Source organism: Hippocampus zosterae, chromosome 5 (assembly GCF_025434085.1).
Source record: "Hippocampus zosterae strain Florida chromosome 5, ASM2543408v3, whole genome shotgun sequence".
Classification (NCBI taxonomy): Eukaryota; Metazoa; Chordata; class Actinopteri; order Syngnathiformes; family Syngnathidae; genus Hippocampus; species Hippocampus zosterae.
In genome coordinates this window covers 21141979-21167503 of record NC_067455.1, presented here as the reverse complement: position 1 = coordinate 21167503, position 25525 = coordinate 21141979, and the positions used below count along the sequence as shown (strand labels likewise).

General features: G+C 44.3%; 1 protein-coding gene across 8 annotated transcripts in view; it reads right to left on the bottom strand.

The window, feature by feature from the left end:
• Positions 1-21169, bottom strand: part of plecb (plectin b) — a 116438-nt gene extending 95269 nt beyond the window's left edge. For 5 of the 8 annotated variants that reach the window (XM_052064551.1, XM_052064552.1, XM_052064553.1 and 2 more), the window contains exons 1-2: positions 20764-21169; positions 17013-17247 (exon numbers count right to left, since the gene is read on the bottom strand). In XM_052064551.1, coding sequence (XP_051920511.1) covers positions 17013-17202 — 190 coding nt within the window. In that variant the 5' untranslated portion in view covers positions 17203-17247; positions 20764-21169. Of the gene's footprint in view, positions 1-4437; positions 4635-17012; positions 17248-20763 lie in introns of those variants that run through there. The other 3 variants (XM_052064559.1, XM_052064560.1, XM_052064569.1) reach the window with 2 other exon arrangements.
• Positions 21170-25525: the final 4356 nt, after the last annotated feature.

Sequence of the window (25525 nt, the reverse complement as noted above, 5' to 3'; positions counted from 1 at the left end):
AAATTAATTTCTGATTTGCATACCACAAAACTGACTTTACCTTGCAGTGTATCCTTTGTTGTAGGATAGATCGAGCGCTTTATGCATGTACAGTACACACAAAGAAAACAAACTCATATGCCAATACACACACTGCTTTTCTACATTGTACCGTTGACTACTTCCGTGAGTACAATGCAGTCTGTGAACTTTTGACCTCAAAATGATTTTTGCACAGAATAGACTTGTGGAAATGCCAATGCAATTATTCTATTTACACTGTTGTTGTGGCAACTCACCATCCTCATCATTTACTGACGGTTGAAATTTCTGTGAATTATACCTAATTAATTAGGTATAATTAATTGAGTCGGGCCACAGCTCCATGTCCAGGAGATGCTGAGAGTGGATCGGAGCAAACCGCAGTCCCCACAGTGGAGATTCAACCATTTTGATGCGGACGTATGCTGAAAAGGAAGTGGACAGAGAGTACTGTTGCATCTCAGCTAAGCAGTGACGTACCTAAAGCCAACCCATGACTTAATTTTAAGCACAATGGCTCCACTAATCTATATTGAGACAAGAAGACGGTGTCGAGGCACTTACAGTGATATTGTGAAATCAACATTAGGGATGCACCAAAAAGAAAATTTTTGCTGAAAAAAAACTAAAAACAAAAACTGTGAAACTATGGCGGAAAAAATTAAACCCAAAAAGTCTTTATGATAGTTTAAAAACTTTGGAGGGAGGAAAGGGGGCTGATCTTCAAAATGTGCGCTCTCCAGTTCCCTCCAAGCGAACTGCATGCTTTCATGGAGGCAGTTCTCGGAATCCAGGCGGTCTTTGCGCTCCAGCTCCAAGGCAATTTGGGGCGCATTTCCCCGATGCTCACCATCGTTCATTTTATCGGGCCGCCAGTGTATGCATGATCGACCAAGGTGCATCGCGGGCAGCCACAGCACGGTGCAAACGCTACCCAGGACAGAATCTTCCGCCGTTTTTTTCCACTCTGTACCTTCCCCTGAGCTAGCCGGCTATGACAGAGACCTTGAGATCATATGAATTCCAAAGGCTTTATTACTGTTGAGCTACTCTAAGAGAAGTGAGGTCAAAGAGAGGATGTCACACATAACATCATCCCTAAGAAAGCGGAAAATCATCGACACAACACTGGCAGATGGGAAAAGCTGAATTGTAACCACCCACCAAAAATATCTGTACAATATTCATGTATGCAATACATATAAACACACACACGCACACACACACACACACACGCACACACACGCACACACACACACACACACACACACACAAACACACACATTTTAATTTGCCAGTGTCACAAGCTTTAAGACTAATTAAAATAATGATTTAAGAGCCTTTTTCATAGGGGGAATGATGGCAAAATAACTATTAAGTAAATAATGCTGAGGTGGATGTAAAAAGTCCATACACCCCTGTGACTATTTTTTTGATAATAAAAAAAAAAAAAGGCGACAGAGATCAATTAGATCAAAACTCCTATTCACTACAATTGGAGAAAACAAATATTTTCAAGAGGAACGGTCAAAACAAACAACTGAGATCATGCACTTACTTATCACTGCGGAGTTTGTTTTCTTCAGAATTAATCAATCACATTCGACTCATGTCAAATGGAAGACTTAAAGTGCCTCCAATTCACCCCTAAGTTCAGACGTCCTTATTTTTACTGACTTATTTTGTCATGTATAACTTATTATTATTTTCTGTTCTATCTTAAGCCTGAAGGTCTTGTTCTAACACCAATTGATATTTTGCAGTGCTCAAAATAAGTTGCACGGCTCATTGCGCACATTAATGATGGAAGATGCTTTGAAATGATTGGTTATTGGTCTCTTTTTTTTTATTTTTAATTCCACAAAAAATGGCCTTTAAACGCCTGTATAGACATCTTACAACCAAAGTTAATTATTTTCAGTGCAGCGAGTCAATTAAGATATTGCGCTTCTAGACCCTCATTTGTACAAGTATGTACAGCCAATGAGTAATGGGATATTTCAATTACTTGAGTAAACAGTCTAGCTTGCCAAAAATACCTTTGATTAGTAACTAATTGGATGATTGAAAATGTCCCTGGCAATAATGGGGTTATTTCAAGCTCGGCATACCAAAGGAAAGGGCCGTATAGAACACCCGCTTTGGCAAAATTTGGATGCCAGGCATGGTTGTGCTCCATCAGCCGTCCACCCAGCAGAACAGGGTAATCCCCTTTCCGTGGCCCTGGAACATTGGCTTCAGCTGCTGTTAGTACACGTTGCTTAAGAAGTCGACGGGAGGACAGCCAGGACCACTTCAATTTAGGGTAGGTGATGCCAGTAAGTAATATTAGAGGTAGCATACTCATTCACTATATTATTAAAGGATTGGGTGATATTTTTAGAAGGGATGGACATTGTTTCCCTGGTCGAATCGGGGGACAAATAACTGTCGATTCATCGGCTCATTGTCAGAGGTGGGAAATGCCGAACCAGAAAGTAAAAATTCTGCCACGGTTTGGCTTTAGCCACAGGTGCTGCTTCTCAACTGTCAAGTAAAATCGATTGTTTACATCTGGAGTTAACATCTCTGCTCACTGTCATTGAAAATAATCATAATAAATGGGGTGTAAGAAGCACTTATTGAATGTTATGAACGCCTGATTCGATGCCAATGAGATGTTGAGTAATGCTGACTGGGAAGTTGTCGTGGTGAGGATGTAGCTCAACATCCCATGGTTGATCCCAAATTGTACTTTTTTAGACTGCAAACCAGTTGAGAGTGATACAAAGGATTCCCTTTTGAATCTTTTGCTCGAAGACATAATAATCAAACAATTAACATCACTCAAGATGTTCGATCTTAAAAGGATGAGCATCATTCTGTATCATCTTCGATCAGTAATGATGAGGATAAAATATAACATGGACATTTACCCAGTCTGGCTTAAAAAGGCCGCATCCAAATTGAATCAATAAGTCAGCGCCTCCGTCTGGGTAAATACTGCAGTGATTCAATCAAATTTTCAGCTGGCAGTTAATTTATTAAAGTTTTCACTTTGCTTTTCATTTTCTAAACCGACTGCGCTCATAGTAAGACTTTACAAGAAGCGCAAAAAAATATGTGAAGTCCGCAGAGAAAAACAGAACGGCTTTGATGAAAGTCTGATGAATTGAAAGATGAAAAGCAAGTGGTTGCTTTTCACGTCATCAATGTGCCTTAATAAGGAGCGCATACAGAAACAAGAGTGATTATGTCTCGCAGTGAACAGAGTGGAACGTCTGAAACATAAACAACTGCCACAGAGCGAGCTCCTGCTTCCTATAACCTTGTAAAGATGTAGCACAACAAACAGAACACTGATTCATGTTAACAGCCATGACTGCTTGGAATGACTTTGCTCTCTCCTCTTACAAATCGTTGGGCCAGTTCCTGAATTAAAGAGACTAATAATCACGATTATTTTGATGAGCAATCAGCCTCCTCTCTGCATACTCTTTTCTTTTTCAAATTTGACAGTGATACATGTTGAGATGATAAAAAAAGCCTACATTGAACTGAACAGCAATGTCAAGTCATACTAGAAAGACACTGCAATTAAAAATGATCCATAAATGTTTTGTTAAGCGCTATGTTACAGCTGCCGCTATTGTAAAAGCGCTATATAAATAAATAAACCTGAGTGTGATGACACAATTTGGTTCAATATTTATCAAAGCGCTTCATAATAAGAGTCACTATCCAATCATCAATGACTTCAACACCCACTGAGTCGAACCATTGTATGTGCCTACACTTTTTAACCTTCTTCCCATGGGAGAAGCCCTACAAAAAAGCGGTAAAAGACAAACTATGCGTGGGCAGACAGTCAATTGATCTCACCCATCAAGGCTAAAACTTTTATATACAAATGGAACTTTCTCGCTTTTCTACAAGGCAAACTAACACGCAAGTAATTTCCAAGGTGTCAAGGGGACCAAAAGTAGTGACTTAGGGTGCACCAAGGGTGATAACACAGCTCAATGTAAAATGATGTATGTTCTGTCACGGGTTCTGATGACACCATGTCTGCGCAAAAAAAAAAAAAAAAAAAGATCAGAAAACCATTCGGTCCTAATCTCCCATCTGATAGCTTCATCACGATCAGAGGTGAGCAGTGCACACTTATTGCTACGGCCACACATCAAAGTGGAGCACTTCTGTGGAAGACGGTGGACTTTTGTAATCCTGAACACACAAGAGTGACAGAGAACATATGTACTAATCAATAATCAATTGTTACCCCGCAAGTCCAAACACGCCAAACATTAAAGGCAAATATAGAATAGACGTTTTCAGTGTCAACAACCTCACAAATAGATCAGGACTAACGCAAACCCGTTGAAATCTGTCTCCCGTTACACATCATGCAAAAGATGCCATCCGACAGGCTCTCACCTTTATACTTCTCTCGGACGCTTTCATAAGCCTGGATGAAGTCCTGTTCCTCAGCGTCCGGAGGCAGGTAGGCGGGTTCATACACGGCCATGCCAGCAAGCTCACCCTCTTCCCTTCTTGTCCTGCAAGTCTACTTCTTCCTCTTTGAATTAGTTTGTGTCAGAGCTTTTGGGAGTTTTTGTGCTGCTCTCCATCAGCTCTCAGCCGTGTGTGAACCTTACACAGCTGCCAACCTCATTCTATGACCAAGCTTCGGGGGCGTGCGGGAGCACACACACACACACACACACACACACACACACACACACACACACACACACACACAGAAAAGGAGTTTAAATCTCCGGCCCCTCCTTTTAAAGATACACAGACTAGAAGGGGAGTCACTCAGTCATTGCTTACGCTTGCACAGTTGTAGGAGCAGAGTTCAAGCACTGCCCATATTGGTAACACTTCAACTCAACCGGAATGTCATGGATGTCAGTATTGTAGACACAGAAGGTACAGCAATAAATCTTATTTAAAAAAAAAAGTCACACAAACATACTCACATTTTTGACGAATTGGTTTTGAGTGTAACCATAAACTACAACGAAGGTAATGTAGAACACTGCCAAGGCAGAACAATGGTGGTAACATTTAACTGAGCAATAAAATCATTGTACCTAATTGCGGATTCTTCTTGAATCCTCATTACTAACGCCATAAGGAGTATGATGAACATTTTTTGGATAACTTGGCCACAATGAATGTGGAATGAAGTACAGTACAGGTCATTATTTCACTTGAATGACTAATTCGAAATGTACATTACACAAGACATTTGTAATGACCAACCAACAGTTTCCAGGCATTTACTGTAAGTTGTTTCAAAGCTGAGACATGATGATATACTATCTGTAAACAAGTGAGTAACCAGGTGACTACATACTACACTTTAACTGTTTAAGATAATTGAAACCATCTGATAAATAAGATACAAACTATGACATCGTATGGTACAGGGACTGAACAGCCCGTATTACTGGGTTTGGTGCCCCATACTCCCGATGCACTCTTCACAGAACTCCCCGAGTGACCCCGGTCAAATTTTCTCCAAGACCACATGTAGACTGGTTGGGTCCTGACCGTTAAATGGCTACAAGAGGGTGACAAATTCTGATATAAACCATCATGGGAATACAACACCTTGAAATAAGGCCACTTTCGGCCAGCGATGTGGTTTCAGTTCTCACCCATTTCTAAGAACAGTCAACGTTAACGTCAACAGTTCCCTAAGTACTTCAACTCACCCTAGTGTTGAAGATTACTGAATGACAGATCTCTTCAATCCCGCTTTTTACACCAACAAAAAGCTTGAGCCAAGTCAGGGGTGGGCAATTATTTTCCCGGGGGGGCCAACTGAGAAGTAGAATTTATTGTGGAGCGTTAGAAATAGAAATAGAAAATAAATAAGATAGCACAATGTCTTTGTATGCCAGTAATAATGTAACATTCTCCTCCACCATCACACTCAGCACCGGTTCTCCTCAAGGATGTGTACTGAGCCCCCTGTTGTTCACGCTCTACACATTTGACTGCTCTCCGACTCTTACTAGCGGTCCAGTTTGTGGAAAGTTTTTAAAATGATAACAATCAAAACATTCTAGGAAATGTTCATTTACTCGAGCCACAAGCAATTCACTCTGTGCATGGAAATTGCCAGAATCGGACAGAGTAAGAATCGCTTCCTTGTTTTTCAAAGTCTCATAGATTTGAGTCTTTCCGACTCCAGGCGTCTCCTGAATGTTTCGTACTTTGTTACCCACTTCGTTTAATCAGATACATATCACTTTCCCTTCCCTGGTCATTACTCTCTCCCTCTTTCTTCGTCTTCCCCTCCCTTCCTGTGCTCTGCAGCTTGAAGTAACTGCGCTACCTGGTGTTGAAATACCTGTCATTACAAGTCCAAACGAAATTAATGCAATCAAACCTTAATTGTGCACCAATCTTTGGCGGGCCGGATTAAAAAGACCAACAGGCCGGATCCGGCCCGCGGGCCGTAGTTTGCCCACCCCTGAGCTAAGTACATCTTTGGGCATAAAATGTAATGAAAAAGTTTTTAAAAAAGTAATTGGGAAACCACTGCATTATTTGAACCAAGCTTACATGGGTGTGCCAGTTATAGTCCGAACAGAAGGGTTGCATCATGGCGAAAGGAAATCCCCGCAGCCTAAATTCTTGACAGTCCAACTTGGCACCAATCAGTGCTCTTTCCTGGATGATTCTGCATGGTCAGTTCAAACGCTGTCTGCCACTTTGTGTGTAGGTTGAGTCCTGAGTCTTCTACTTAATCTTTTGAAAGACCGTGACTATGGATATATACTCAGATGGGATGGCACGCAGTTTTACAGAGTGCAATTTGGCACGGTCAGGAGAGGAAAATGTATTCGCATGGAGAAATCTCGGAGACGATGATGCTCGGCTGAATGTGAGGCGTAAAAATCTCAAATTTTCTGTTCTGAATCTGATTTGGAACCTGCTATTTTTATTTATTTGGATTAAAATGTTCAAGATAAAATAAATAGTGATGTTTACATGCACTTTTAAATTTTTGTTCTCCATTCCCACAAATAAGGTATGGTATGTACAAAAAACAAACAAAAAACAAACAAAAATGTTATGTGGTATGACACATTTACATGACCATTTTAAATATCTCAAAATTGTCAACATTTACTCCTATTTGTATATTTTTGCTTCTTACTGAATCACTATCAAATAAAATTCTGAGCTCGACACTACACCCAATACGCTCGCAAATGAAAATCATTTTTTTACCTGTTCTTTCAGCCACTGCTTATTGCAAACAAAGTTCCTATTACAACACAATATTTTGTAACAATATCTGGAGTTACTCTGTCTTTACATCACACTCACCTACAAAGATGACGATACATCAGCAAATATGGTCACACTGTACCAACTGAAAAAGTTTGTCACACTAGTTTAAAATCTTAAAATAAAAAAAGCAAAATGCATGGCTCTGGTAAAATGGTTTTTGTGGAGAAATGGGAGACAGTAACACCCTACGGACAGTGGGGGTTCGGGTACGGGTCCTGCTGTAATTACCGAAAATAAGAAACGAAACGAAGAAACGAAGAATATTCGACACTGCCCCCAATTCATTTTTATAAGTGTCTATACTAATAGATTAACCCATAAATATAGAACAGCCTATGAACACAAAACAGTTTCTTCATAAATTACACAAACAACCCAGCCTAACCTTAGTTTGTCTCTTAGTCGAGATGCATCTTGATGCATTTCAACATTCTTCCTTGACATCAATTACTGTATGACTACTCTATCATTAAAATTAGGACATAATATTTCAAATGATAAACTGTTATCTTACAATTACCTACTGTATGTACACGTGAAAATATTACGATTTAATCAACGCTCACAAAAAAAATGTTTCCAGTGTGAGTTCATTTTCCCTCATTTTTAAAGTGTGCTGATAATTTGAGCAACAGCCACTGAGTGATATTATTAGCCTTCCGTAGTTGAGACTCTCAGGGGAAATCATTCACTTCTCTTCACTATGCAAGAAATAAATTACTGCTTTGTGACACACTGATCTTGCCCTTGCTCACCTTTGGGGCCCAGACTCGTGTGTATCCACAAACCACCAAACATCCCTCCACTACTTCCTTTTGTTAAGGACTCGGGTAAACCGAGTTAGGAAGGGGGATCCAAAAAACGTAGACAAAAACAAGGTCTCCGAAGTAAGACAATTTAATGTCCAAACCGAATATAAGCGAGAACATAAAGCGCTGGTCCACAATGAGGACCAGGAGGTAAATCAAAAACGACTAACAAAAGGTGCTTGCACAAAAGAGCAAGAAAAAGAACGTAAAGTCCACAAACTACGAACGAAAAACAATGTAACACTTTGTACACGCAAGAAAAGCCAGATCATCAAAACAAAATGGTACTCACACACAAACTTGGTACCGAGACGACACGCGAAAACACGACGAGGTCAAAAGCCACTAGTCAATGAGCAATGAGGTAAGCAATGCCAAAAACAATACTGCCACAACAGGTGTCGAACGTAGGAGTCCTTAAATAGTGTCTCTATTGATTAATGATTGCCAGCAGGTGTGCTAGAGGGACCGCTCCTGCCACCTGCTGGCCAGACCGAAAAACCGAAATGTGACAGTACCCCCCCCTCAACGGACGCCTCCTGGCGGACCACCCGGCTTTGACGGGTGCGCTGCATGGAATGCCCGAAGCAGGGAAGGGTCTAAGATCCAGGAGCCGGGGACCCACTGCCGATCCTCTGGGCCGTAGCCTTCCCAGCCAACCAAATACTGAAAACCCCTACCCCTGCGCCGAGAGTCCAAGATTTCACGCACGGTGTACACTGGTTCGCCGTCAACGATTTGTGGAGGAGGCGGCGACATGGGCGGAGGAGCCAGGGGACTGGTGGCCACCGGCTTCAACAGGGAAACATGGAACACGGGGTGGACCTTCATGGTGGGCGGCAGTCGGAGCTGGACGGAGACGGGGCTGAGGACCAATTCCACCTCGAACGGTCCAGTGAAGCGTGGCCCCAACTTGCGAGATGTACCTGCGAGTCGTAGATCCTTAGTTGCCAGCCACACCTTCTGTCCCACCTGATAGCTGGGTGCTGGGCGACGGTCAGCGATCTGCCGGTTCCGCTGAGCCGTGCGTGACAGTGCTGCTCTGGTCTCCTTCCATACGCAATGGGCCCGTCGTAGATGCAGCTGTATGGAAGGGAGTTCCACCTGACCCTCCTGAGAAGGAATCAGACGAGGTTGATAACCATATGCTGCCATGAAAGGAGACCGACCGGTCGCTGATGAGACGAGGGTGTTGTGGGCGTATTCCACCCAAGGCAGGTGGAACGACCACAAGGAGGGGCGATCGAGGCAAACGCAGCGCAGAGCTGCCTCCAAATCTTGGTTCATGCGCTCCGTTTGACCATTGGACTGTGGGTGGTATCCGGAAGACAGACTCGCCGTGGCCCCCATGGCCTGGCAGAAACGTTTCCATACCCTGGAGATGAATTGAGGGCCCCGGTCTGACACAATGTCCACCGGAATTCCATGAAGACGGAAGACGTGTTTCACTAGGAGGTCGGCGGTTTCCTGAGCAGAGGGCAGATTGGACAACGCAACAAAATGGGCAGATTTAGAGAAGCGGTCAACTATGGTGAGTATGACGGATTTTCCCCGGGAAGGAGGCAGGCCGGTGACAAAATCCAGGGAAATGTGGGACCATGGTCGAGAAGGGGTAGGCAGCGGTTGCAGCAAACCAGCCGGCAGTTGGTGGGACGCCTTACTGCATGCGCAGGTGGAACAGGCCTTGATATAGTCCTGGGTATCCTTGCGTAGCTCCGGCCACCAAAACCGCTGCGACACGAGGTCCAAGGTCCGGTTCACCCCTGGATGGCATGCCACCTTAGAAGTGTGCCCCCACTGTAACACCTCTGCGCGCAGAGGTGGGGGCACAAACAGTCTCCCGGTCGGACAACCAGCCGGGACTTGAACTCCGTTCTGGGCCTCCTTGACCTTACGTTCGACGGCCCACCTCAGTGCCCCCACAATACAATGGTCCGGAACAATGCTTTGGGGTTCGTTGTCCCTCTCCGCAGGGTCATGGATGCGGGAGAGGGCATCCGGTTTAATGTTCTTTGAGCCCGGGCAGTAGGTGAGCGTGAAGTTGAAGCGAGTGAGGAGAAGCGCCCACCGTGCTTGGCGGGAGTTTAGTCTCTTGGCTGACCGGATGTAGGCAAGGTTCTTGTGATCATTCTTGTAATGCCAAAACGACGGCTAGCAGTTCGCGGTTCCCCACGTCGTAGTTGGCTTCTGCTGGGCTGAGGCGACGAGAGAAGAAGGCGCAGGGGAGAAGTCTTTGGTTGACTGGGGATCGCTGCGATAAGACGGCCCCCACGCCGGATTCCGACGCGTCCACCTCTACGACAAACGGAATAGAGGGGTTAGGATGCTGTAATACTGGAGGGTTCGTGAAGGCTTTCTTTCGTTCGGCGAACGCGTGGTCAGCATCAGTGTCCCACCTAAAGGGGATCTTGACCGAGGTTAGCCGGGTCAACGGCAGGGCTCTCTGGCTGTAGTTGCGAATGAAGCGGCGGTAAAAATTAGCGAAACCCAGGAAACGTTGCAACTGCTTTCTGTTGGTGGGCGTGGGCCACTCTACTACGGCCTTAACTTTGGCATCGTCAGCTCTCAGCTGACCCTTCTCGATAATAAACCCCAGAAAGGAGATGGACTCGACGTGAAACTCGCACTTTTCTGCTTTTACGAATAACCGATTCTCTAGTAGACGCTGCAAAACCAGCCTGACATGGTGTTGATGTTCTGCAAGAGTCCGAGAGAAAATTAAGATGTCATCTAAATAAACAAAACAAAACAGGTTCAGAAAATCTCTTAATACGTCGTTAATGAGACACTGAAATACTGCGGGCGCGTTGGTGAGCCCAAATGGCATGACTAGGTATTCGAAGTGCCCTAATGGGGTCTTAAATGCCGTCTTCCATTCGTCCCCCTCACGAATGCGGACCAGATGGTAAGCGCTTCGTAAATCGAGTTTGGAGAATATAGTGGCGGATTGGAGGGGGGCGAACGCCGAATCTAATAACGGAAGTGGATATTTGTTCTTGATGGTGATCTCGTTCAGGCCCCGATAATCGACACACGGGCGTAACGTCTTGTCTTGTCTTTCTTTTCGATGAAGAAGAATCCGGCCCCCAACGGGGATTTAGACGGCCGAATGAGGCCAGCCGAGAGTGAGCTATCGATATATTCCCTCAGCGCCTCTTGTTCCGGCTGAGAGACCTGATATAGACGGGAATTCGGGAGTAAGGCGTTCTCCACAAGATCGATGGCGCAGTCGTACGGCCGGTGAGGCGGCAAGGACTGGGCACGGTCTTTACTAAACACTTGGCGTAGGTCATGGTAAATACGCGGAACCTTATCTAAACAAATAACTTCTGGTGGCTCGTTCCGGGTCGGCCCTCTCTTTTCTGCCGCCGAGCGCAAACAGTGAGTATAACAAAATGCGCTCCAACTCTCGATTGCCGGACGTTCCCAGGAAATGACAGGGTTATGTTCGCGCAGCCACGGCAACCCCAACACTCGCGGTACGGATCGAGACCGCATGACATAGAATCTACGGTATTCGGTGTGATTGCCTGATAATGTTAGTTTCACCGGCGCGGTGATTTCTTTCACTTCCGCCAGGAGTCGCCCATCAAGATCGTGAACCCGCTTTGTCTCCCTTAGGACCTCATCCTGGCAACCCAGTTCCTTAGCTAGGCTGGGGTCTACAAAACAATTGTCCGCCCCAGAGTCCACCAAGGCCCGAACAGATATGACCCGTAACGGACCATAAAGAGTTCCGTCCAACTCGAGTCTTGGTGGATGTCCCGGATGGGCCTCCTCCCGTCTCGACTCACGTGGCGCAGTATCGGGCACAAACTCACAGTTTTCGGGGCGCCCGGACGGGCGGGACGGAGTCAAGGAACAGTTGGAAGCCCGGTGTCCAGATTGGCCGCAGTAGAAGCAGGCTCGATCCCGAATCCGACGCTCTCTCTCCGCTGGTCCCAGGCGTCCGCCTCCCAGCTGCATGGGCTCCTCCTCTGCGTCGGCTGGATCGGAACACGAATGACGCTCGGGTCCGGGTGGTCGCCAGGACTCGTGCTCAGCCGGCCGACGACCCGTACGTCGGGGTGGGACACGGGTAGTTCCTCGCTCTTCCGTACGTTCCCTCTCACGCTCCCGCATGCGGTTGTCCACAATGAGGGCCAAATCGATGAGCTCCTCCAAGTTGCGGCTATCGTCGCGGGTTGCCAGTTCGTCCTTTAACGCCGCACTTAACCCGCGGCGAAACAAACCACACAGGGCGCGGTCCCCGTAACCGCTACGGGCGGCCAAAATGCGAAAAGAGATGGAGTATTCGGCAACGGATTGTCGTCCTTGCCGAATAGCTAATAGCCGACCTTCGGCCTCCCTTCCCATAACCGGATGTTGAAATACGCGCCGGAACTCGGCGACAAACTCTGGGTAGGAAGACCGAAGCCCGGGTTGAGCATTGCTGATCTCTACTGCCCAAGACGCCGCCTGACCAGTCAACAGGCTCATAATGAACGCCACCTTCATGCTATCTTTCTCGTACGTAGCTGGTTGTTGGTCGAATATCAGAGAGCACTGGTGTAAAAATTGCTTGCAGAGAGCCTGTTCTCCCCCGTAGCGAGGGGGGTGGGGGAGATTGGGCTCTCGCCCCATGATCGGGGAAGAGGGTGTCCCGGATGAAGCCGCCGGGACCCTTGGGGGTGGCGTTTCTCGGGGGGTCGCGTGTTCCCCTTGGGAACACAATATCTCCAGCCGCTGGGCTAGGACGGCGTCTGCCTCCCGGAGCTCCGAGAGCTCCTGTCGTTGCTGGCCCACTAATTGCCCCTGGCTGGTCAAGGCGGTCATGATCTTGTTAGTGTCTACAGGATCCATTATGGTGGGAGTATTCTGTTAAGGACTCGGGTAAACCGAGTTAGGAAGGGGGATCCAAAAAACGTAGACAAAAACAAGGTCTCCGAAGTAAGACAATTTAATGTCCAAACCGAGTATAAGCGAGAACATAAAGCGCTGGTCCACTATGAGGACCAGGAGGTAAATCAAAAACGACTAACAAAAGGTGCTTGCACAAAAGAGCAAGAAAAAGAACGTAAAGTCCACAAACTACGAACGAAAAACAATGTAACACTTTGTACACGCAAGAAAAGCCAGATCATCAAAACAAAATGGTACTCACACACAAACTTGGTACCGAGACGACACGCGAAAACACGACGAGGTCAAAAGCCACTAGTCAATGAGCAATTAGGTAAGCAATGCCAAAAACAATACTCCCACAACAGGTGTCGAACGTAGGAGTCCTTAAATAGTGTCTCTATTGATTAATGATTGCCAGCAGGTGTGCTAGAGGGACCGCTCCTGCCACCTGCTGGCCAGACCGAAAAACCGAAATGTGACACCTTTGCTGAGGTGTTTCAAGACACTTTAAAAATAAAAGCACTACTTTCATATTAAAGCCGATTTCATGTTTTATTTTAATTTCACAACAACCTTGTGAGCGTCAGTCAACGAATCTGTTATCCGGGTCTGCTGCCGGATGTAGCCCAATAATATTTAAATTTGTTTTAATTTTTTGTAACACAGCACTTGGGCTTAATAATAGCTTGAGACAGACATGCATGCGGCAACCTGATCTGTAGGCAGCGCTATCCGATCGGTTGCGGAAGTCATACATCAACATCACTGGATGGTACTCTGCTGCCTGTATGATGTTGTTATTTTAAAACATTGTCCAAAAAACAAACAAACCATCAAAAAAAGAAATCACCCGCACCCATTCACTTATCCCCTCGAGGGTTGCGGGTGAGCTGAAGCCTATCCCAGCTAACTTTAGCTGAGGTGTGGCTGCAAACTTGAAACTGGTCCCCAGCCAATTGCAGGGAGCATATTGTACACACAAACAACCATTCACACTCACATTCACATCAAAGGACAATTTGGACTGTTCATTTACCGAACGGCAACATGCATGTTTTTGGAAAGTGGTTAGAAATCAGAGTACGAAGCACGGGAGAGAACTTGCAGCATGGGCGAACTACCAACCTCAGACTTGTGAGGCAGATGGAAATGTCAAAAATGTTTAAATGAGAATATTTTGTCAATATTCTATATACTACTATATTGCTCACCTCTAATCAAACTATACAAGGGACACTAGGCATGTATAAAAAAAAAAAAAATTGAAAAAGGGAATATGCATCCCGTTCTCTTCACGAATTCCCCATGACTACAGATCAATGTTTAAATAAATAAATAAAAGCTGGCACATCATTTTATGTCCCTGCCTCAGATTCCATTCTTTCTGCCAATTTCTTTGATGGCGTATGTCAGAAACATATTTATGAGATAAAGGGGGACGTGGAAATGTCACGGTTGTAAAGAACAGATGAAATAAAGAGGTTCTGTCTGCTTGACTACATCACAGGCCATAAATTATGTTGTCTCGGTGCACTGTAACACCAGCAGTACAATGGCTACTTTATGTGGTCAACTCTATTGAAGTGAGTGTGGAAAATGAGGCACATTTTCCAGAGGAAGTGGTGGTCTTTAGGAGGAAGGCTTTCAGCCCTACAAGCACCTTTGGCATAAAGTGCCACCTATTGGTCAAATAGTTTACTGCTGTCGAGATCACAGTAGAGTCAACACAGAGCTTGATGTCCTGCAAAACGCAAAGTTGAGTATCCCCTTCTTTGTATGAAGATGATCGAAGAACAGACAGCCTGTCTTGATAATAAAAACTCATGGACAGAGAGGGTTTTTATTCCTTTCTATTCTAAGCAATGTAAATGTATTCACAAAGATCCTTTTATTCCTCAGTCCATGAGACATGGACTCGAACGGAATATGGCTGCTCCAAACGTTGGGTGGCAAATATTCATGAAACAGTGCGAGATCGGTGAACACGATCAAAGCCTTTAATGGTGGACTGATTACTCCAGTGACCAATCATTCTCCATTTCATTATATATGATCAAGGAAGCCTGTTCACAATAGTCTCAAAACTAAATGTTAGCGTTTCAATATGACACACATTCAACTCCTGGTAACAGCAGCACACATATATGACAAGGATTAACATCCTAATAAATTCACACAATATTACGCCATGCAATGCACTCTGGGAACCGAGTGGCCAGCTCATCACGCGCCGGTGCAGTGTTCCATAAGCCAGTTTGCCATGATATGTCCCCTAAATAGTGCTGCAGGTATGATCATTTGCAATCATTTCAGACTACCTAATCATTCATAATCGCTTTTTGCTTTGGAAACAGCACTTACATTTTAAATTCATTTTCTTCTTTGGTTATTTTTACATCAACACTTGCCATATGTAGTGCGAATGGATCGAAGACTTGCACACTTCTACAGTGTGTAATACAAAAGTCCTTTCTGTTCCCTAACATGAATAAGTAATGTGTTTCCAGCCCCACTGCGGTTGCTATGGACATGATCCGAGCCTATTGTCTGTACTGCGCAATATAGACCACACCTCACACTTTGATCCCGTCCCTTTGTACTTTTTGTGTCCTGAAGTTAAAATGTGTTTCCTATTTTGATAATATATCTGTTGGGAAAAGATGAACCTGGTGCTTCATGTCTAAAAAAAAACTTTGTGTCACAAACTCACAGGGTAAATGATTTTTTGTTTGTGATGTGACATTTAAAGCAGCACATTAAGCACATCAAAGTGCCAAAAACGTAGTCAAGTGTGCCAAGAAAGCAGAGCATTACTTACCCACACAAATTTGAATAAACTATGTGTATCAATTATCTTGACAGGTTACAGTCTCAGAACTGCTCCTTAGGCTTTTTGTTAGTGGGAAGTTAAAAATGACTAACGTTGGCATTCGTGTTTTTTTCACAGGACAGTGACATTTATCTGGCGAACAGCCCGTGACCGTGATTGTCACAGATATTTGCATACAGAGAATGGTGTCTCCTACATTCAAATGATATGTAAAAAGCACCATGACACGAAAAATATCTTAATTCCTCATCATGTTAAACATTGCTTTTTACTTTACATCTGTTCCCACCTGTGACATGAATGTCCAACTTGAACACTTATGTTCCCCACTGTGTATTGCCACTTGATACACTTCATGTCCTCCACACTGAATAACATGCAACACACTACAGGTGCAGAGTTCTTTGCTCTATTCTACAAAAAATGGGTATTTAAGTTAGATTGTGAGTTTCTTCCAAATATTTACACTAATCGCAAATTAAAATCATCTTCTTCCTTTTATAATTTTGCTGCTGTGAATCGGGAATTTCTCCATTGCGAGACTAATAAAGGATATCTTATCTTATCTTAACATTTCTGACATGGAATGAATTGCTGGAACCATGTGGCAGGGTTGCAGTATTCCGAGTCCAGACTTGACGTGTTTTTGTTGTTGTTGTTGTTGTTGTTGTTGTTGTTGTTGTTGTTGTTGTTTGACTCTGACTTGCTTCTGACTCGGCCATGGACTCACAAAATATTTTTATCGACTCGAAGAAGTCTAATTCTGCTTTTATTCCTGAAAATTATCCTGAAATTTATCCTAAATTATAAAAAATGAATACAATTACTCCCCATTAATCTTTGCTCGACATTTGCAGAAGCACCACAAAAAGAGGGAGTTTTAGTTTATCTGCACACAGTCAATTCGGCAATGGGTGCCATGCCATCGACTTTGAAAGAAGAGTTTTGAGCAGTGTGACATTTCTGTAATTTCTAGTCGTGAAAAATAGTACTTTTCTGTCTTTCGGTTTACTCTTGAACGCATACGGACTTGGACTTGGACCTTGTGGTCTCTGACTTGACTTTGACTAGGACATTTGTGACTCGAATTTCACTTAAACTTGATAAATGTGGCCTTGCCGTGTGGACAAATTAAGTCTTGGACAACGCAGTTTTTAGAGTGACTTTACCTGCGATGCGGATGACCGCCCTCTCAGCTGGATCCAGGACCTCCCCCAAGGCTGACGTGGAGCGTTTGGCCCATTGATGTTTGGACAAGTTCCACGGGAGTGTGTCACCTGGACAGGGGACACTGCTCCCTACTCTATCGCTCTCCCCCAGCAGGATATGATCCTTGTGACTTTCTTTTGAAGTTGCCATAATCAACCACCAGGAACGATCAAAGAGGCAAGTTGCTACTGCTCCCTAAAGTACAGAGAGGAAACACAGGCCCATGTCAAGATCCAAAATATACAGTCATGTTATTTGTGGGTGGCCCGGTGACCCCAGTGTAGACCTCACAATGCAGAGGTACCGGTTCAATTCCAGCTCCGGCCTCACTGTGTGGAATTTGGATGTTCTCCCCGAGCCTGCGTGGGTTTTCTCCGGGTCCTCCGGTTTCCTCCCACGTTCCAAAGACATGCATGGCAGACTGATTGAGCACTCAAAATTGTCCCTAGGTGTGATCGCGGATGGTTGTTCGTCTCTGTGTGCCCTGCGATTGGCTGGCCGAGGACAGCTGGGATAGGCTCCAGCACCCCCTACAACCTTTGTGAGAGTAAGTTGAGGGGTTCGTTGTTTTTCAGTGGATGGCTCTTCTTTTCGAATGACAGATGGAGAGATAGAATCCTTTAACGCAGTTTATTAAAAAGGAGAAAGAAAAAAAAAATGTTGGCACCTCCGAACGGATGAACGAGAACACAACCCCCCTTCAGTCACGAAAACACTTCCTGCTTCTCTTTAGCCAATCAGACACAAGCAACATAAGAATGTTACAATTATTAAACAGAATATAATTGAGATAACAATAACATAAAAGAACATAATGCTGAAATATGAAATGAAAATAATTAATAATTTAACATAAGCTTACATGAGGTTAGGGGGATTGGAAAATTGATGGATGGATGGATTATTTGTAAAAGGACCAGCAGGGTAACAAAGCATCATAATTTACATTGAAATCCAAGATTGACATGTAAACGAACACTGTTTTTTTCTCAAGTAAACTCCAGAGGGAACAGTGCGAGTGTAATTTACAAGCATTATTCTGAAAATCATATTTTAAAAATCCTCGTGTGACAATTTTGTTTTCATACATTATGTTTAGTGTTCAATAAAGTCAATGGTATTTGACTGTCCTGTACAAAACTATCGTTGTTGCTACTGTTGTTGTTGTTGTGCAACCTCCAACTGGGCCCCAAGCAGCTCCTAAAGCCACCGCGGCGCGGGTACCGGCAGACCCAGTTGTTGGCTGTAGACCGGGAACTGTTTGTAGCCCGAAGGCACGCCCAACACCGCTTGGAGGTCGTTCACGAGTTGGGCCGTTGTTGCTGCTGCTGCGGTTGTTGTTGCTTTTGTTTGGAGCCATGTGGTGGTGCTCCAGTGGTTAGCCCATCGACCTCAGAGTGCAGAGGTCGTGGGTTCGACCCCCGGCTCCGGCCCACCTGTGTGGAGTTTACATGTTCTCCCCATAATTGAGTGGATTTTCTTCAGGTACTCTGGTTCTCTCCCACATTTCATGCATGGTAGGCTGTTTGAACACTCTAAATTGTCCCTAGGTGTGGGTGTGAGCATGTGCCCTGCGATTGGTTGGCAACCGGATCAGGATGTCCCCAGCCTACTGCCCGACGACGGCTGGGATAGGCTCCAGCACCCCCCGCGACCCTAGTGAGGATCAAGCGGTTCGGAAAATGGATGGATGGATGTTTGGAGCCTCTCACTGGCAATATGGTGATACTTTTTTCTCAGTCCCTGGTCTTTATCTTTTGTTAAATATTTACCAGTTAAAGGAGTCAGAAGGCATAAATCGTGGCTGGGGGAGGCAGGTGGGGTGGACAAAATGATTTGCACAATGGCTTAAACTCATCCCGTTGTTGTTTGAATGTTTCATTGTCACAATCGTTGAATACTATGGCAGGGTCAAAAGCACACGATTGTGACGACTGCCAGTGACATCTTGCGGTATGCAATTAAGTTCAATTATGTTAAAAAAGTAACTAAGTTAATTTATGTCATCCAATATGAATTCTCCACATTGAAAACAAAGATGTACTGGATGGTACAATTACTGTGTCACGTCCCGTGTTTGCCAGCAGGGGGCGGGCTTTCTGCCCGCCGCTTGCTCAGCCTTTATTTGGACGCTCTGGCAGTCTACTCACTGCCGGAGTATTCCACGCTGTGCCAAAATTCTCTCGCCCAATTCCTATTTTGTATTATTGATTGCCTCTTAGCCTTGTGGCTGTTATTGCGCGTCGTTGTTCCTCTTTCGAATGAAATTTATAACATTGTCTAATCAGACCCTCCTTGCTATTTTTCCCGCAACCGTTTTCTGTTGTTCTCTTTATTTATCACTGGTCCTTATTTTGACCAGCGCTTTTTGTTATTCTCCCGGTCGGGTATTTTGTGTTTGTATTAAAGACTCATTTTGTTCTCTGACAAACCTCTTCCTGTGTCTGCTATTTCGGGGATCCACTCCTAGCTTTTTGTTGTACACGAAGCGATTATTCTATCGCTTCGGGTACAACGTGACATACTGTGTCAACATCCCACCACATGTACAAAGTTCCTGAGTAGGACCAGTTGAACTTGGATATGGTATGAAAAGAGTCAAGGATCTAAATGACTAAGAGCGGAGATTGTTGGGAGGGCAAGGACAGAACAAAGTCTGCTTTCGCAGTCTTATATTTCAGTCGGAAAGAATAGAAATACTGTACATTGAAACGGGACGCCACTAGATCTATACTCTTATTGTGCATGCATGTGTGTGAGACTGATCTGTATTAAACATGCTAAATACAGCAAATACATCCTCTGGCCACCATTATAATAACTTAATAGTCTAATGAGATGCTATACGACAGCTGTACAAGATAAAAGAAAACAACTTGGCAAATAGCCTCTGTTGTGAATTACAATATCAGATTGGTAGCCAATTATTCATTCATTCATCTTCCGAGCCGCTTGATCCTCACGAGGGTCGCGGGGGGTGCTGGAGCCTATCCCAGCTGTCTTTGGGCAGTAGGCGGGGGACACCCTGAATCGGTTGCCAGCCAATCGCAGGGCACACAGAAACGAACAACCATTCGCACTCACACTCACGCCCAGGGACAATTTAGAGTGTTCAATCAGCCTGCCACGCATGTTTTTGGAATGTGGGAGGAGCACCCGGAGAAAACCCACGCAGGCCCGGGGAGAACATGCAAACTCCACACAGGGAGGCCGGATCTGGAATCGAACCCGGTACCTCTGCACTGTGAAGCCCACGTGCTAACCACTGGACTACCGGGCCGCCCGGGTAGCCAATTAATTTAAACAAATAATTATCATCGTGTGTATGGTTTAAAGTGACTTACAACAAACACCGGGAGCTATGCAGTATTGTTCGTACAGTGTGTGCAGACTATCTGCATGTTTTGCTTTTACCGTTTTTGTTGCCATAATTTTGACCCCCACCCCCAAAAACAAAATAATATGTGCTTCATGGATGATACTAACAGAAAAATAAGGGCACCGTGTGTCTAATTTCCCATGAAGGACGCACAAAAAGGGTTACATTTTTACTACACGGCACACCTGCGGTGTCCTAATCAGACGAACAATACGCATCACGCTCAGGAGGCTCATCTGGTTATTATTTCCTATCAGTCATCAATTTGCAATGTATTATTTCACTCTAAACCTTGAACAACTCCAGTGAGGACACGACTTGCGTCGTCTTACCTTGGTCGTTTTACTGCCGGCTCAGCAACATTTGTCAAAGACCCATGGATGCATTTCCTTCCAAATTATCCGCAGGTTATGGGCGACACTGGTCGCAGGAACGCAAAGGTGAGCGTGTCACGTTCAGCATGTGTTCCAGTAGAGGTGAACCAGCCCCTCCTTCATACAGTGGTACACTGGAAAGACAAAATGAGACCGTCTCCGAGCCTTGTCGTCCTTCCTCATCACACGGTATCCTACGACGCCAATAAACATTCAAGGCTGCATATTCGTCCATTCTTTTGGTTGTGACTGGCACAGCAAAGCTGCAGCATTCCCCCTCTCGTTTTATCTACGACAGAGATGAAATGAAAGCACGCAGTCTCGTAGGACACAGGACGCAATTGAATGATACGCCGATCGAGTGCATTGAACTCCATTGGCTAGTTGTGTGTCCAGGCGCGCGCCGCGCGTGTGGGTTTGCGTGTGAGTGCGTGCGTGTGCGCCGAGCTGAGGCGAAGGGCTGCGTGACTCCATTGGTTTACCTATTTGTTTTCAACGTTAGTTTGAAGGGACGTACCGGTGTGGCAAAATTGTACCTGTTTGATATTTCAACGCAATAATAACAAATATGATGCCAATGGTGGCGCTTGTGACCCCAAGGACCATGCTTTTATGGAAATAGGATACTACAATCGAGTAGAATTGCAAATCCACTACAGTAGGTGGCAGTGGTGCTTTTATTTATGTACTGTGGCAGTGGTGCTTTTATTTATGTACTGTATTTATTTTCAGATTTCAGGCACGTGATTTTTTTTCTGATCGAGTAAACACGTTTTAATAAAGTTGTTTTTAAGTTGTTACATTTTAAGAGGATCAATATGACTTTCTTTTTTGTTTGTTTACTTTAACATTAGTGAGGAAAGAATGTTATGCAGACGTGCACTTTTATAAATATCTAAAAAAAACAAATACAATTCCTTGATCTCACCACTCGGGTGGTGCCCGTCCCACATTCAGCTCGGGTCCTCTACCCTCGTGAGCATAAGCGGGTTCGAAAATGGATGTGTGTGGTAGTGTGTACGTGTGTGCGCGTGTGTACGCGTGCATGCGCGCGCGCGCGTGTGTGTGCGTGTGTGTGTGCGCGTGTGTGCGTGTGCGTGTGTGCATGCGCGCGTGTGTGTGCACGCCCGCTAAATTTGCTCACATCCTGTGCATCTCTGGGAGTTTGACCCCTCTGTTTGAGGACTATAAAGCCCCCCCCCCCCCCTTTGGTCAAGTTAAAATGGTATAACCCAAGAGGAAAGGTGCGGCTTGCCATCTTTACCGTCAGTTGCGATTCATGCTATTAAAGCATTAGTCAAACGCCATCATGACTTGTGTCATTAATAAACCAAACGCCCTCTTTCCGTAAACTAGTGGCATTCATGGCTTCAGGTTTGCTGTATAAATATTTTCCAAAATCCGAGCTACACATCCTTCACTTCAGAAGACAGCGACTGCAAAGGCTTGAAAATTTTATTTGAGCAACACTGCCCTCCTGTGTAAATATGTCTTCATTACGCAGGACAGTTAAAAAAAGGTTGAAAGCAAGCTTTGGAAATCTATTGGAAGAAGCTAACACAGCTCTAATCTATCCATCCATCTTCATTTTCTATTCCATTTTGTTTATCCTCATAAGGGACGTGCTGGAACCCATCCCAGCTGTCTTCACACACAAGGCGGGGTAAACCTTGAACTGGTTGCCAGCCAATCGCAGGGCACACATGGACAAACAACCATCTGCACTCACGCTCAAACCTAGGGACAATTTAGAGAGTTCCATTAACCTGCTATGCATGTTTTTTGAATGTGGGAGGAAACCAAAGTACCCAGAGAAAACCCACAGAGGCACGGGAAAAACCTGAAAACTCCACACTTGAAGGCGGGACCCGGAAACGAACTGCACTTCTGCACTGTGAGTTATCACCATGCCACCCAGCTCTAATCTAAATGCAAGAAAATATTTTATGGAGTTATGTGATGGAAGTCATAAAGTAATGATGTTTACATAAATGTATGGGATAATTGACAGGTTTGCTCCGCTCCAGGAGGACCCCGATCCGGACTTTTTCACAATTTTAAGTAGCCTAACCATTTGATTATTACCAACCAACAACCCACAGACACACAGGTATGCAGGATTATTAAGATGCACAACGTCATGCACAGTAATTTAGCCATGTCTTCATGCATGCAACTCCAGTGCAAAACCGTGACACAGTTTACCCATAGGAGTAGTCGCTCACCATAAACCGCATTCAAGCAGCCTACCTCCCCATTAATGCTGCAGATACAGACATCGCATGCCAGTTCACCTCGCTCCTTGAGCAACAGGCCGCAGCAGTAGATGAAGAAACAGATGTGTACCAGCTGCTTGAATGCAAGCCCGAGATACCCCGCTACTCTTTAGATACCTCTTTCATCTCAAACTGCTTCAAACAACAAAGCGTGTGACGGAAAAGTTGTTAGGACTGCACGACTGTCCGTGTTTTATGTTATGTGTTGTGTTTATTATTTTACTTTATGTTAACTGTTTTGTAAAGCGCTTTGTTACAGCTGCCGCTGTTGTGAAAGCGCTATATAAATCAGCATGTATTGTATTGTATTGTATTGTACTGTATTACAGCACTTACACATGCTTGAACACTAACTCATGCAAGTTGTTTAACTTGAATGTTTGCGTTGGTGTGGATATCTGGAAAACAAGTATATAGGATAGAAGAACGGATGCTAACGGAAGGATAGGAAAGATAGTAGGCCTGAATGATTGAAAAATAAAAATCTAAATGCAATTTGTTTCCAAGCCCAGCATATTTTTTTCTGAACAAATGGTAGCAATAAATTATTCTGTATGTCTATACTCCTGGCCGACCACTCATTTTTGGGTCATTGTTTGTTGCTGTCTTGTTTGTTTGTTTTGTCATGTTGAGATCATGTTTGAAACATGATGTTTCTGTTACTATTGTTTTTGAGCTTCTGCCATGGTTTTTGTTTGATACTTTGGATTCGTTTTGTTGTTATGACTTTGTTTACGATTTAGTTTCTGTGTTTTTCAATACATTTCAAGTACAACCTGCCCCTCTCTCGTGCCTGCTTTTTGGTGTCCAGCACCACCTCGCTACGTGACAAAATTATTTGTCACTGTTTTTCTCAGCTCCCATATGAAGCACCCGCGCTGCAAGAAGGAGAGATACCATCGCTTGTTCCTACCGACTGCTGTCAGTCTGCTCAATTAACATGCTGAAAACCTGTAACCATTGTAAATAGCACAGCCACCTTACGCTGTGTTTTCTATGCTATTGCTATTTATTAATTATTATATTTATTCCACAAATATATTGCGAATGCTTTATTTTATATAGCACTTATACATTTATTTTGTGCAATAAAACACTTTATCCCCCTCCACCCCACCCCCACCCCCAATCTTGCTGCTGTAGACTGCAAATAACCCCATTGTGGGACAAATAAGGGTTATCTTATCTTTCGCCCTGAGAGACAAAAAATGTGCAGCTGAATACTGGTGTGGTCAGAATGATCTCTGCTGCACACAGTCCAACAGTGTATATTTGAAATTTAAATTCCGGTCACTGATCAGTGAATGGATGAATCCACAAGAGAGTGCTGCTGCTGCATTTTAGAATTGAGCAAGCTTCAGGACCAGTGTTGTGAAATGGGTGGAGGAAAAAGGGCACTTCACACCCTTATCGTCATATCTCCAGAATGCTGTGATGGTTCAGTAACGGCGTGCGCAGATATGCCTCATATTGTTTCAATTACTTACAATTGATGTATGCCTTGCTCTCGGGAAATGCTCAAAATACTTATGTTTGATCTTGTGGGCTCTTGTGAAACTGAAAATGAATGGCGATTAACGAAAATTATGATAATCTTTTTAGATATTTTTTTAAGCTTTAGTTTTTAGACGATGTAAGATCATCATCATATGCTCTTGAAAGGAAACTTTGGTGGTGTTGATGAATGTGGAGTCGTGTCTCATCCTATTGCTGCAATCTATTTCAAAAGATGTTGGCAATCTGCACGTGTATGTGGTGTAATTGGAGTCTTTGAAGAACAACAGTGGCATATGTGACGTAGGGTTGGGGGATTTTGTAAACCCATAGACCTTGTAGTATTTTTATTTAAACAACATTGTCGCATTTTTTTTAATGCAACGATGCCTCAGTCGAACATTTGCATTATGTTGGGGGGATATGACCCCCCCCCCCCCCCACACACGCACACACACACCACCACCACCAATTTGAAGTGATCTGTGCGTCTATTGAATGTGATTGGTTCAGCCTCTCAGACCGCAAACTTTATTTTTCTGGAGGGAAAAAAAGCAAGGCAGAACACATTTGTAATTAAAAAGATCCTTAAACGACAGAAACCACCAGAAAAGGAGCTGTGTGGTGCAGATAAATGGAGATCAAAAAAGAAAAACATTTACCGGTAATTGAGGATGCAGCCAAATGCACAAAACTGACAAATCTCTTTTGTCGTGGTGGGGGCAGCCATACCAAGGACGACACGGGTCCAAAAAGCAGCACGGCCACAGCAGGTCAACAAACACTAACAAGTATGCAGTCATGATCTCAGACTTGAGACGAGTGTCGTCACAAGAACTGACACGACTGGTAATCTCAATGTTTCCGAACTGGGATCCATTCCAGCTGCTTGGTGTGGCCAGAGTTGAAGCCAATAAGCGTGACGCGCCATGTGTCTTTCTCCGGTCAGT